At 45.4% G+C, this 12,136-nt stretch overlaps 1 protein-coding gene across 2 annotated transcripts; it reads right to left on the bottom strand.

Moving 5' to 3' along the window:
• Positions 1-3,600: 3,600 nt before the first annotated feature.
• On the bottom strand, positions 3,601-11,110 carry ADI1 (acireductone dioxygenase 1). 2 transcript variants are annotated; one of them, XM_072331803.1, is made up of 4 exons: positions 10,859-11,110; positions 8,214-8,333; positions 7,103-7,282; positions 3,601-5,380 (listed from the first exon to the last, which is right to left on the bottom strand). In XM_072331803.1, exons 1-4 carry the CDS (start codon positions 10,976-10,978, stop codon positions 5,258-5,260), a joined length of 543 nt encoding a protein of 180 aa, XP_072187904.1. In that variant the 5' UTR covers positions 10,979-11,110; the 3' UTR covers positions 3,601-5,257. The 2 variants fall into 2 exon arrangements, with proteins under 2 accessions (XP_072187904.1, XP_072187906.1); XM_072331805.1 differs by lacking the exon at positions 3,601-5,380 and adding an exon at positions 6,353-6,931 and having other exon boundaries at positions 7,060-7,282; positions 10,859-11,067.
• Positions 11,111-12,136: the final 1,026 nt, after the last annotated feature.

Here is a 12,136-nt window from a genome sequence, read left to right as displayed (position 1 = left end):
GCAAACCAGCACCAGCACCAGTTTGAAGGCGATGACTGTGAAAAGCTGCTGTTCTACAAGTCAGCTTGGGAACTACAAATTTAGATTCCCATCTACTGTGAGCGTGTAGAATGGTGGGCAGGAGGATGCAGCTGTTGCCTTATCCAGGCTGTTCTGGATGGACGCCACTTCATCCCATCCTAGCTTTGGGCATACTTGCAGACAATCCTCTGTTATATATATATGAGAGTGCTCACGATTATTAAAAATAAATAAACAATGAAAAAGCAGAAAGCCAGCAACAACAGCTCACAATTTACCCACAAAGGGAGGGAAAGAATGGGCTGTTATTTAGGTTTAGGGTGCCAGAGCCATACAGCCACCAGCAGAAGCAGACTCGGTCCAATTTTCCACCAGTCGATGCGGCTCATTGATAGGCACAACTTACTGGTACCCTGACAAGCAGCGAAGAAGGTAATTAAACGGCAGAGAACTTCTCAAAATTAGTGGGGGTATCCCACAGAGAGCAACAGCAGGAGAAGTCAGCATTAAAAGCTGTCCTCATCCCTTTACATGCTGAATCTTTGCCCAAGCATTTTAATTTCCAGCGTTTTCTTTCTTTGTCTTGTCTGGGTGTTGACACAGTGAACAAAATGAGAGCTTGCAACTTGCATAGGATCACGGGTTTTTCAAGCTGCAGGTATATCTGAGTGCATTTTTGCAAATGCAAGATGTTTGGGGAATCCAATCGTGGATGATACGGATCTCTGAGCGAGGGATATTGAAATGGTAGCACTGCCTCGTTCCCCAACGTGTCGGTGTGTTTATTTGGCTTCAGGAAACGAGACAACTGACAGTGACCTTGTTTTGGGGAGAGGAGGGAATCTGAGAATTCCTATCATTTTCAGAGGACAAAATCCCCAGCAGATGATGTAATTTCTGAACATAGAACAGAGCAGGTTCCCAGTGTCTGTCTGACCTAAATCTAAATCCACTGTTTGGAAACAAGGGACGTTCTCCGGTGTGGTGCTCAGCTGCCACCTTAGCCTTTATATGCTTCTCTCTCTCCCAGCCAATATTAAATGATCACCTCTGTCATGAAACTGTCCCTTCCAATAGATTTTTAGCTCAAGCTAAATCTGGAATCAGAAACTAGGCAGGAGTGCGCCTGCTCTGCCAGCAGAGCTCAATACTCTGAATACATGAAGGTTTATTTTCAAGCTCAGCAGCTGACAGCCATCCACAAGCTCCGCAACCACAGAAAGCAGCACAGCCTCTGCACCCTGCGGTGCAGGCTGGGACAGCCCTTCCATCAGCACTTCTTGCAGCCAGCTGGCTGAAGATCTCATCTGGATGCACCTACAGGCAGCACGCACAGGACCGAGTGCCTGGTGTGGATGCTGTTTGTTAACTGCAGTCTGGCTGTGACATGTCTCAGCACTAAGGCTTCCAGCTATGGCAAGTGCATCACAGAATCGTTTGAGTTGGAAGGGACCTTTAAAGCCATCCAGGCCAACTTCCCCACAATGAGCAGGGACACCTACAGCTAGATCAGGTTGCTCAGAGCCTCATCCAGCTTGACCTTGAGTGTCTCCAGACACAGGGCAGCCACCACCTCACCTGGCATCCCTTTCCAGTGCTTCACTACCCCTATTGTAAGAAAAAAACTTCTCCCTATATCCAATCTAAATCACTCCTCTGTTAGTCAAAAAACATTTCCCCTTGTCCTGTCTCAATAGATTCTGATAAAAAAGCGTCATGGATTCTCCAGCCACCTGTTTGCCCATCTAATTTAGTAAACGGCCCATTGATCCAGCTTTTCTTCAGTTCATGGCAGAAAACAAGGCTGCAACTCTCCCAAGCTGGCCATGATGAAGTTAAGTACATGCCACTTAGGAACGAGGCTGCATTAATGTGAGAAATAATACACAGCTACCCTACAAGCTATCTTCCAACCCCTCAATGCAGTGCCATTCATCCTACCCTTCTTCTCTTTAATCCTGGAGCAGCTGAAATACTCCCCTCATCTGTGTTACTGCTGCCAACGTGACGCTGCTGGAAACACTTACATAAATTTCAATGCTACTTCAATGCACTGAGATTTTCCACTAGCTGCAGTAAACAGACTCATGGTTTTGGACCAAAAAGTATTGATTTCACTTCTCACTTTTAGATACGTAGTATGTGGAGAAAAAAAAATGCTATAAAAATAAACAGCATTTCTCATCTAAAGGAACTGCGTGTTCTCCCTCTGCTCCCTGGAGTGTTTTCTATTAGTATTAACATTTTTCCCCCCAGTGTAATCTCCCATGCAGGCTCTTCACAGAATCCTTTTACTGGCCCCAAATTGCTTTTTTCCTGGCTGACAAAAATCCTTCTGGATAGCAAAGCTTTCAGCCTTTCAAGAACACCTACAGCACTAAAGGGCATGTGTTTAAAAGCGCTCAGTGAGACTCTCACAGTCACAGCCACCCCTCAGTGACAGAATGCATTGTGCTATGAAAATGATGGATGGTGTTTGGCGGTGTTATCGTGTGTTATTCCTGACAGCCCAGAGATGGGAGCTGTACTGGGTGTTTACAACCCTCCAGAGAGGCAACAAAACAAGGTGGTTCAGTCCCGTTTCCGAGGTCACACTCTACATCAGTGGGATGTTGAAAGCAATTGCGGTCAGCAGCTCCTTTCCTGTATCTATCCCCTCCTCCCCGCGCTGTAAGTCTCTCACAAACCCAGAGCGTTGCCTGGTCTCTTCCTGGTGGCTCCTGCTCTGTCATGGGCTCATGGTGCTGTACGTGGAGAAGGAGGAATGAACAGTCTTGTGCTGACTTCTGTTTAAAGGGAAGAGAGAAGTTAAGCTTGATTGGATACCATGGATTAAGAGCAGCACTGGGAGAAAGAAGTAACTGTACCTGGGAAAATCCCATATGTTTATTCCAGAACCAGAGTGTCTCAGTGCATTTAGTGCTGTGCAAGAGGGTACTTCAGTGCTGCTACCATAGCTGTGGCACACAGAACCCTGAACCACATGGCATGGCACAGCACAGCAACCATGCAAGCTTAGCCAAAAGATTTGACACCAACTAAACTTTGTATTTGGTGTTAACTCTGTTTTCATCTATGTTTTGGAAACCCTGCACAAAAGTCAGTCCAGGCTGATGTAAGTTCTGTGCAGGCTCTTTGTAAGCATGGGTTGTGCGTGCACAAACTGAGCCCAGCACTGCCAGCATGAACACGTGGTGCACCTGCCTCTTCTGCCACCTTGCAATCCAAAACCCAAAGGCAGAACTACGCATATTTTTTTTTAACTCAATGTTTCCAACTTCTAAAAGAAAAGCTTTTACAGTTTCCCTTCAAAAGTGGGCGAGCACTCATCCCAAAACCATTCTGTGCCATTACTGAGGAGCAGCACATCCCGCACAGCTGTGAGGCATTTACTGAAAGATGGACCTGTGGGTTTAAGCCCACTCCATTTCAGAGCTGAAGAAACTGAGGCACACAATCCATGACTTATCCAGTGCTACAGAGAAGCATGACCAAGGAATAAATGCTGAATAACGGCTGCGGTAACAGTGCTGCTCGTGTGTCTTTAATATCAGCACAAGACAAAAAAAGAAAACCACATACCCCAAAGTCAAATTAATTTTATTAATAAATCACAGGAGAAAACTGCTACGTTTTGCTGAGAGAAAACCAAAGCCTGATGTAGTAGGCCAGAACGAGGGCGGCTGCTTGCTAAAATGCTGATTATGTAAATTTATCTTATGAGCATTTTTAGACAAGAATGAAGTAGGGCTTATTCTCTTTAATTAAAAACAGAATCCTACGTAGTTCGTTAGCACTGATTCAGAACAGAATGAATATTAATGGAGCCCACCCCTCCCCAAGTCTACCTGCCAAAAAAAAAACATCAAGAAAAAAAGGCCAGAAAACAGATTCCTGAGCAACTGTAAATGTAGATGGCTAATGGAACTGCAAGGCATCTCTGAAAGGTCCTAGAGATCACGGAGATCATCTTGGCCAGAAAAAGGCAATTGTTACTGCCATCTTCAAAAAGGAGAATAATGGGATATGGGGGACTAGAGGCCGGCCAGCCTTACTTCAGTCCCCAGGCAAACTATGGAACAATAATCTGGAGGAGGCTCAGGTGAAACCTTTCTACAAGTACCTGAAAGGAGGCTGTAGCAAAGTGGGAACTGGCCTCTTCTCCAAGGTAGGATGACAGATAGCTTGTGGTGGGATGACAGATAACTGCCTCCAACACCAAGAGAGATTCAGGTTGGATGTTAGGAAACATTTCTTTTCAGAGTGGTGAGGCATTGGAATAGGCTGCTCAGGGAGGTGGTGGAGTTATTGACCCTGGAGATGTTCAAGGAAAGGTAGACGTGGCACAGAGGGGCATGGTAGTGGTGGGACTTGATGACCTTAGTCATCTTTTCCACTGTTAATGATCCTATGATTCTATAACAAGCCATTATAGAAGCCATTCTAGGCACATGAAATAAGAGATTAGAAACATAAGGTCAACACCAGTTTACCAGAGGCACGTTCTGCTTGACCATCCCACGTGCCCTCTCAGAAGAAATAACTGGCTCTGTGGCAGAGGGAAACAGTGGATGGCAGTGAGGCTTTCAATTGTTTCCCACTGTAGTCAGGCTGAGGATATCGACTACAAAGTGGGTGAAAAAATTCTGGGCCATTGGACTAGAAATAGTCAATAATTCAAGTTTAACTGTCACTAGGCACAAGTGACATTCCTCAGTAGTCAAAAGCAGGGGAAAATCACATTTATCTTCATAAACAATCTGGATTGCCAAAGTCCAGTTTAGGACACTCGTCTAGGCTGGAGATGAAAAGGCTGAGAGGAGACATAACCAGAGTTTCCCACTAAAGAAGGGACTGCAAGGAAGTCAGAGCCAGATTCTTTCCGAGGCAAAAGAAAACAATCATAAGCTGTGCCAGGGGATTTGGCCATTAAAAAAAAAACTTCCTGCTTGTGGGACTGGCTGAGCACTGGAAGAGGTGCCTGGACAGGCTGTGGAGTTTCCTGCACCAGAGGTTTTCAAAACCCAAGAGGCTGCTGGTTTAATTTTGAAGTTGGCCCCATGCTTCAAAGCGGGCTGGACGAGGTGGCCTCCAAATGACCTTTCAACCTAAATTTTTCTATGATTCTGTGATTCTAAGTGTATATGCAACTAGTAGTGTAATCAGTTGAAAGAACACCAATCACATTTATTCTACTTGGCTTCAGGCTCTTCCACCTGTCAGGTCTCAGACATCATTACTGTGCTTCTTCAGCCAAAAACTTCACATACTGTTTCCGAGCAGGAAAATCATCAGCTGGCCTGTTGTATGCTGTCCAGACTGGTTCTCCAACAAATAGCCTCATTGCTTTCACATAGTTCTGTCAAAGAACAAGAAGTCACAAGTAACTTAATTCCTTTCTGTGGGAAATCCTGAAATTAACGTTTTAATATACACTTATGCAGCAATTCCTGGAATCATTTCAAGATGGACTGAAAACTTCATGTGTCCCAGAACATTGAAGCATCATGCTGCTGTTGCCAGCTCCTGCTGTGAGATTTTGCACCTATGCAGGGAAATATGTTGTGTCACAACCAGTGCCTCCAGAGTGGGTAGACAGTACTTCTGCCTGACTAAAGGAAACGAATAAATCCTGTTTTATGCAAATCACTTTGCACTGGATCCACAGCACCAAGCAGAGCGGCATCTAATTCCTACCTGCTTAGTTAAACAACCAAAAATCAGAAGACCCAAGATCTCTACAAAATGTCTGAGGAATATCGGAAGCTTCAAAGTGAGGTCCACAAAAGCTTAATGCATAAACTAGCCAAAAAACAACACTGTGGAGAGCAAAAATCTCCAGATTCCAAAAGAGAAGAGCTCCTGCCACTAGTCAGGTAAGAAAGCTGTGGTAGCAGAATGGAGGATTACATCCCACAGAAGTGCTCCAACCACTGAGTTATGGGGAACTCATCTCTCCTCTACTGCCAACTACACTACAGGTTTAGGTCCTACCTGCATTGTAAGCACTGCTAAGTGCTTATCTTGTAGTCGTTTACTCAGCAATGACAAGAATAAAATTAGTCACCCCAAAAAATTTAGCCTCAAAACCCAAGGGTTCAGAAGTACCTAAAGAATTTGTGGGAGATTCTGAAGGTAACGTTTCTAGACTAAAGTTCCCAAAGTGGACACAAACATTCGTAACTTCTTGTAGATTCATTGCATAATCCCTCATATATTGGCTATGTAACGTAAAAGCCTTAAACTAGCAATTGTAGCTGATTCATCGCAGACCTCAAAACGTAGACAGAAAAACTTGGGTATATCACCAAAACAGCATCTATTTTTTTTTAATCTTTATTACTATTAATTATTTACAGAAACAACAAACATTAACTGGACATCTGATTTGAAATCATACCACACTCAGGACTATACCAGAAATGGAGTCTTGCCACACAGGAGACAACAGTACACATTTCCCTATCTACCGGGGCTAATGCTAAGATTAAAAATGTATTTGTAAGAGTCCACAAGGGCAGGCACACAGATCAGGACTATGTGTGCAATCTCACAATCCATCTGCCAAAACACTCTCCAAAAGCAGGTCACCTCCTGTGAAGTCAGCATTCAATCTAGCATACGCTAGCAGCATGCAATGGCTCTGCAGCCTTAAATCATTCTTTCCCTGAAGGTGAATTTAGCACTTATGAAGAATGCCACTGCTGTACAAAGATATGCTCTGTCTGGCCCTACAAAGACACGCAACGCAGAGGGATCCATCTCCACACCGCAGCTGACAGCGGGGGCAATTGGGCGAGGGACAGCTGCAGGGTTTGGCTCTCAGGGCACTGTCACACAAGGTATGCTATGGATACCACGTGGCAATGACTTGCAGTTACAACTGATGAGATGAAGCTGAATTTGTGACCTGGAGATGATAGGTTCAAATGCTGTGAATTATTTAGTATTTTTCATATTCCTACTTCATATTTAATATGCTTTGCTAATGAACTGCAAGTCTCAGGGCATGCAGTTACCAATAAGATATATACTCACATCTATTTGTCATCAAAACGTAGGGTAATTTATGATAACATACATTCTCATCCAGTGTAAATCGGTGATATATGCCAGCAGGAAGGGTTATCATGTCTCCTTTCTCCATGGAAATCCGGATCCATTTGTCATCCTTGTCTCGAACATCAAAATAGCCAGATCCATCTAAGATGTAACGAATTTCATCATCTAGGTGTAAATGCTCTTCATAAAACGTTTTTATCTGGGGATAGGAAGTATCTATTAATACCTAATATAGGAAAACTGCAAAGGAATCTAGCTGAAACATTCGGCAAAGAAAACAAAGACTTTCAGTGATGCAGTGATTTAACTAACAGATGAGATGAGGAGGGTAGCAGACCCAGGAGTCTATTTTTTATCCATGCTAGCACAGGTCTGCCTGAAACACACACTCAGCCTCTACTTCAGTATGGCAGTGCCCTATCTTTGCATAATACTGAGCTTATGCAGGGCACTTTAGTTACTATGTAATTCCCCTGGTAAAAAAAAAAACCTTGAAATCAACGTAACAGGCTTAAAACAAACTGGTACAAGGACAGATATAATGGAAATATGGAAATGCCACCAGGCTGCAGTATTCAGATCAGAACAGCAGTCCAGTGCCTTCGGGCAGGGAGAAACACACTCCTTCTAGAAGGCTCGAGGCCTGGCACTGCTTGTGTTCATCTGCTTCGAAATAGCCAAGCTGTTTGCTTCCCAAGTTAACAAATCATCTTGTAAGGGAAACATATCTCTCAAATTCCATGATGTTAACATTCATTCTGAAAAGATATATTTTGCAACAGCCAGCAGGATGTCTCAGCCTTCAATGCCCATGCACAGCTGGCAACAGCCTGCCTTCATCCTGGTTAGGAACTCTGCAGGGCTCTGAGTTTCAAAATGACACAGTGATGGAAAGTAGCCTAAAAACCTTGCAGGCAACCTACAGAAGCAAAAGGCCTACCCCTTCCTTGTTTTAGAAATAGTACCAACATTTATTTTACTATGGTTAAAGACTTCAGTTCCAGATGTATTGTAAACATGAATTTCACCTCTGAGAGTGCATGCAGTGAACACATATTAAAAAGCTAGCTGCACATTCTAGCAGCAAACTTTAGAGTGCAAATCCTCATTCAAAGTAAAGGCCTGCATACCTTTTCTTCATAATTCGGCAGCTTGTCTTTATGTATAGTCACTATATCCATCCAAGAGTAATTCTCTGCTTCCCGAATCTCTTTCAGACGTGGGTCAGTCTCATAGTTATCAGCATCCAACTAAAAATTAAGCAGAAAAAAAAACGTGTTCAAACACGATCACTTCAACACAATTCAAGATACTAATGGGGAAAAACAAAGTTGTTGCCAATGGGCAGGCAGATAACCTGGGTGGCTACATTAGCTCCTTATAAGTACACAAAACACATACCAGAGCCTTTCAAGACAGAAAGGTGAACACGAGAGCACAGCTACCGCATGGTCAGTAATGTATCAGATACTATTAAGTCTAGAAGTCACTATTTGGTTATCGTGAGGAGAACAAAAATGAGAAAAACCTGAGCTTTCAAAACCAGCATGGACATCCCATATCAGCTTGTCACTGAAAACCTCGCTTGCCTTCCCACACTGCTTCAACAACTTGATTCTCATTCAAGGAGCCAGATTCATTGCATTTACCTATATAAGCCCCACAGAAGCCATTTGGAAAGCCTTCCTGCTGCTGAGGTTCAGAAGTGCTGGGAGACACGTATGGGTTGGTACCAGTTCTTCCAGCACTGCTTTGTCACCCAGCATGACTTGCCTGCCAAGCACACAAGCTTATTGTCACACACACAACAGCAGCAGCAGCACAGCAGCAACAAATAAGATTAAGTTAGAAAGTAATAAGTTTGAGGTCTTTGCTGATTGTGTCAGAAATTAATAAACTGCTCTGGATACACTTTACTTTTTCCTGCTCTCATGCCAAATTTATGAAAGTGGAAGAGATGCTAAAAACAGACAAGCGGAAGGTTACCTGAGGTTTCAGAATGGTAAGATTTGCTATGGTTCATTAACTCTTGCAGCACGTCCCTACCTTGCATAGCCTGCAGAGAACTTCAAAGGCTGGAGCCTCACCGCCAACACACATCCCCATCCCCACAAGGCACTGCCATTCTGCAGCACTGCTTGTGCTGCACTCCTCGAGCCCAGGAGGTATGATTATTGTGGAGAGAAATCCTGAGCTCTTAATGAATACATTTCACAGCTGAGGCATGGCTGATTTATGGTTTGTACCAGAAATTATCCATCATATAAACTCTTCTGTTTGAACCACAGGGGCAACTTTGAAATGTTTCTTACAAATCACAGCATCATTAAGGATTGGAAAGGACCTGTGCAGACCATCAGGTCCAATCCCCCTGCTAAAGCAGGTTCCCTACAACAGGTCACACAGGTAGATATTCAAGCGGATCTTGAATATTGCCAAAGAAGAATCCACAGCCTCTCTGAGCAGCCTGTTCTGCTGCTCCATCACTTTCACAGTACAGAAGTTCCTTCACGTGTTTATGTGGGGCAGGTCTCTTCTCACTAGTGACAAGTGACAGGACAAGGGGAAATGGCCTTAAGTTGCGCCAGGGCAAGTTCAGGTTGGATATTAGGAAGAATTTCTTTACCGAAAGGGTGGTTAGGTACTGGAATAGGCTCCCCAGGGAGGTGGTTGAATCGCCATCCCTGGATGTGTTTAAGAGCCGTTTGGATGTGGTACTCAGGGATATGATTTAGCAGAGGTTTTTTAGAGATGGGGTACTGGTTAGGCTGCGGTTGGACTTGATGATCTTCAAGGTCTTTTCCAACCTGGGTAATTCTATGATTCTGTGATTCTATGTGGAACTTCCTGTGTTGGATTTGTGCCTTTTGCCCCTTGCCCTTGCTGCACACTGAAATGAACCTGGTCCGACTCCCACGCTTCAGAAATTTATGAACACTGATATGACCACCTCTCAGACTTTTGCAGGCTGAACAGCCCCAGGCCTCTCACCCTTCACTCATATGGGAAATGCTCCATGTCCCAACCATCTCTCTGTCCTTCCTCTGGACTCCTAGAAGTTCCCCATCTTTCCTGGACTGGGGAGCTCAGTACTGGATGCAGTGTTCCAGATGTGGCCTCACCAGAGCAGAGGAGGGGGGTTTAACTGCTGGCTGCACTCTTTTTATACATCCCAGGATACCGCAGGCCTTGGCCACAAGGGCACGCTAAAGGACCTCTAGGTCCTACTCCACTGAGCTCCTCTCCAGCAGGTCCGCCCCTGACCTGTGCTGGTACATGTGATACCCAACCCAAGCCATTCTGTGACGTCCGGTACAATCGACACACAGCTCACCCTGGCGGGCGCTGCGCCTCAGGATTCGGCCTCAAGCCACACGTTTGTGGCAGCGCTGCCGCCATCTCGGCTGGGAATAGAACGGGGTGAAGGCGGCACGGCGATCCAGGCTGACACGCAGACGGCTTTGCCAAATTTACCCAAAAATTTATGACTCGATTTTACAACGTAGATGTAAGGGGACAGCACGTGAAATCGTTATTTCAGAGACACGGCAAAGGCAGCTCTGAGGATCTCAGGTGGACAACGTGAGGAGCCCCCCGGGACAGCCCGCCCCGCAGCGGCCTCCCTCCTCAGTGGCACGGCGCCATGACGCGCATCGCCGGCGCCCGCCCGCCCGCCTCCCGGCGGCACCGCAACGCGGCCCGGCGCCTCGCGGCGTCCCTCAGCTGCGTCCCGGGGCAGCCCCCCTGCGCAGCGCCGCCCGCCCCCGCCGCTTACTCTGCGGTAGGCGACGCCGAGACGGCGTAGCTGCTCCAGGCTGACGGCGCGGTTGGGCTTCAGCCTGTGGGGAGCCCGCTGGTCCTCCTGGGACTCGTCCATGTACCAGGCCTCCACCATGGCGGCGCCGGCAGCTTTGGCGGGGCTGGGCGGCAGCGGCCCGCCCCGCAGCTGAGGCCGGGCCTATGGGGAGAGCGCCGAGATCTCGGGCAGCTCCTGGAGGCCTCCAGTTTCTTTTACAAAAAGCACAAACGCAACCAGAACTTCAACTCCTGCCCGCTGAAAGCTGTCCGTTAAATGACAACACCCTCTGGAACTGCAGCTCCCCACGAAGAATGGCTTGAACAGCCAACGCTCTCTTCTCGATCTCGAGCCTCTGTTAAACCTGCTTTAGAAATATTTTTCACTTCCCATCCTTCAATCTGTTCGTTGGGACGTTCTCCATTTCCAGATCGAGAAATAAACGTTAGTAACAACAAGAACTGCCTCCTATTACATTCCTTGATTCCACATTGCAGAAGTCCTTCAGGCAATAAAGTAACTTAAACGGTGTGACCCTGTTGCTACCACTTACCCACTATTATCTTAACACAAGAGGTACGATCTGCAGATTATGAGGCCTTCAATACATTGTCTGTCACACTGCTTAACTGTTTCAACTAGAGATCTGACCAGGATCGCTACATGCTTTCCTACAAGTTAAACTTTTAAAGTAAGAAAAAGGATAGTTGTGTTATGTGTATACATAGGTTGCTCCTAAAGTAACACCTCATATATTTCCCAGAAACTCAGATACAAAGAGCACGAAAACACTGCTTGATAGAACAAATTCTCAGCTACAAAATGCTATTTTTCAACATAGTCCCCACCATCAGTTCTGCATTTTCACCAGCCTCCATACTTCCAGAGCAGCCCTAGCAAATGTGTGTGTATACATACATATATACACACGTGTACATATGTGGAGATGTACGTATGTGTATGTGTGTATACATACATATACAAGACCCAGAGAACAAAATTTTATCAGTGTACTCAGTGTACTACCTCATCCCTTCAGGTGCAGTTACCATACAACTTTGGATGACACAAAGCAAAATCTCTCTTCTGTTAGTTAACAGGCTAGCTAGTTTCCTAGCTCCATCACAATTCATGTGACACTAAATACCTAAAAGCATGCACTTTGCCTTGGGTAAGGATATTAAAAGGAACGAGAACCATTAAGAAATCAAGCTTCAGCAGCTCTGACAATCTATACAGCCACTAACAAATACAAAA

This window comes from Excalfactoria chinensis, chromosome 3 (genome assembly GCF_039878825.1).
Source record: "Excalfactoria chinensis isolate bCotChi1 chromosome 3, bCotChi1.hap2, whole genome shotgun sequence".
Taxonomy (NCBI): domain Eukaryota; kingdom Metazoa; phylum Chordata; class Aves; order Galliformes; family Phasianidae; genus Excalfactoria; species Excalfactoria chinensis.
This window is presented reverse-complemented; position numbering and strand designations above follow the sequence as displayed.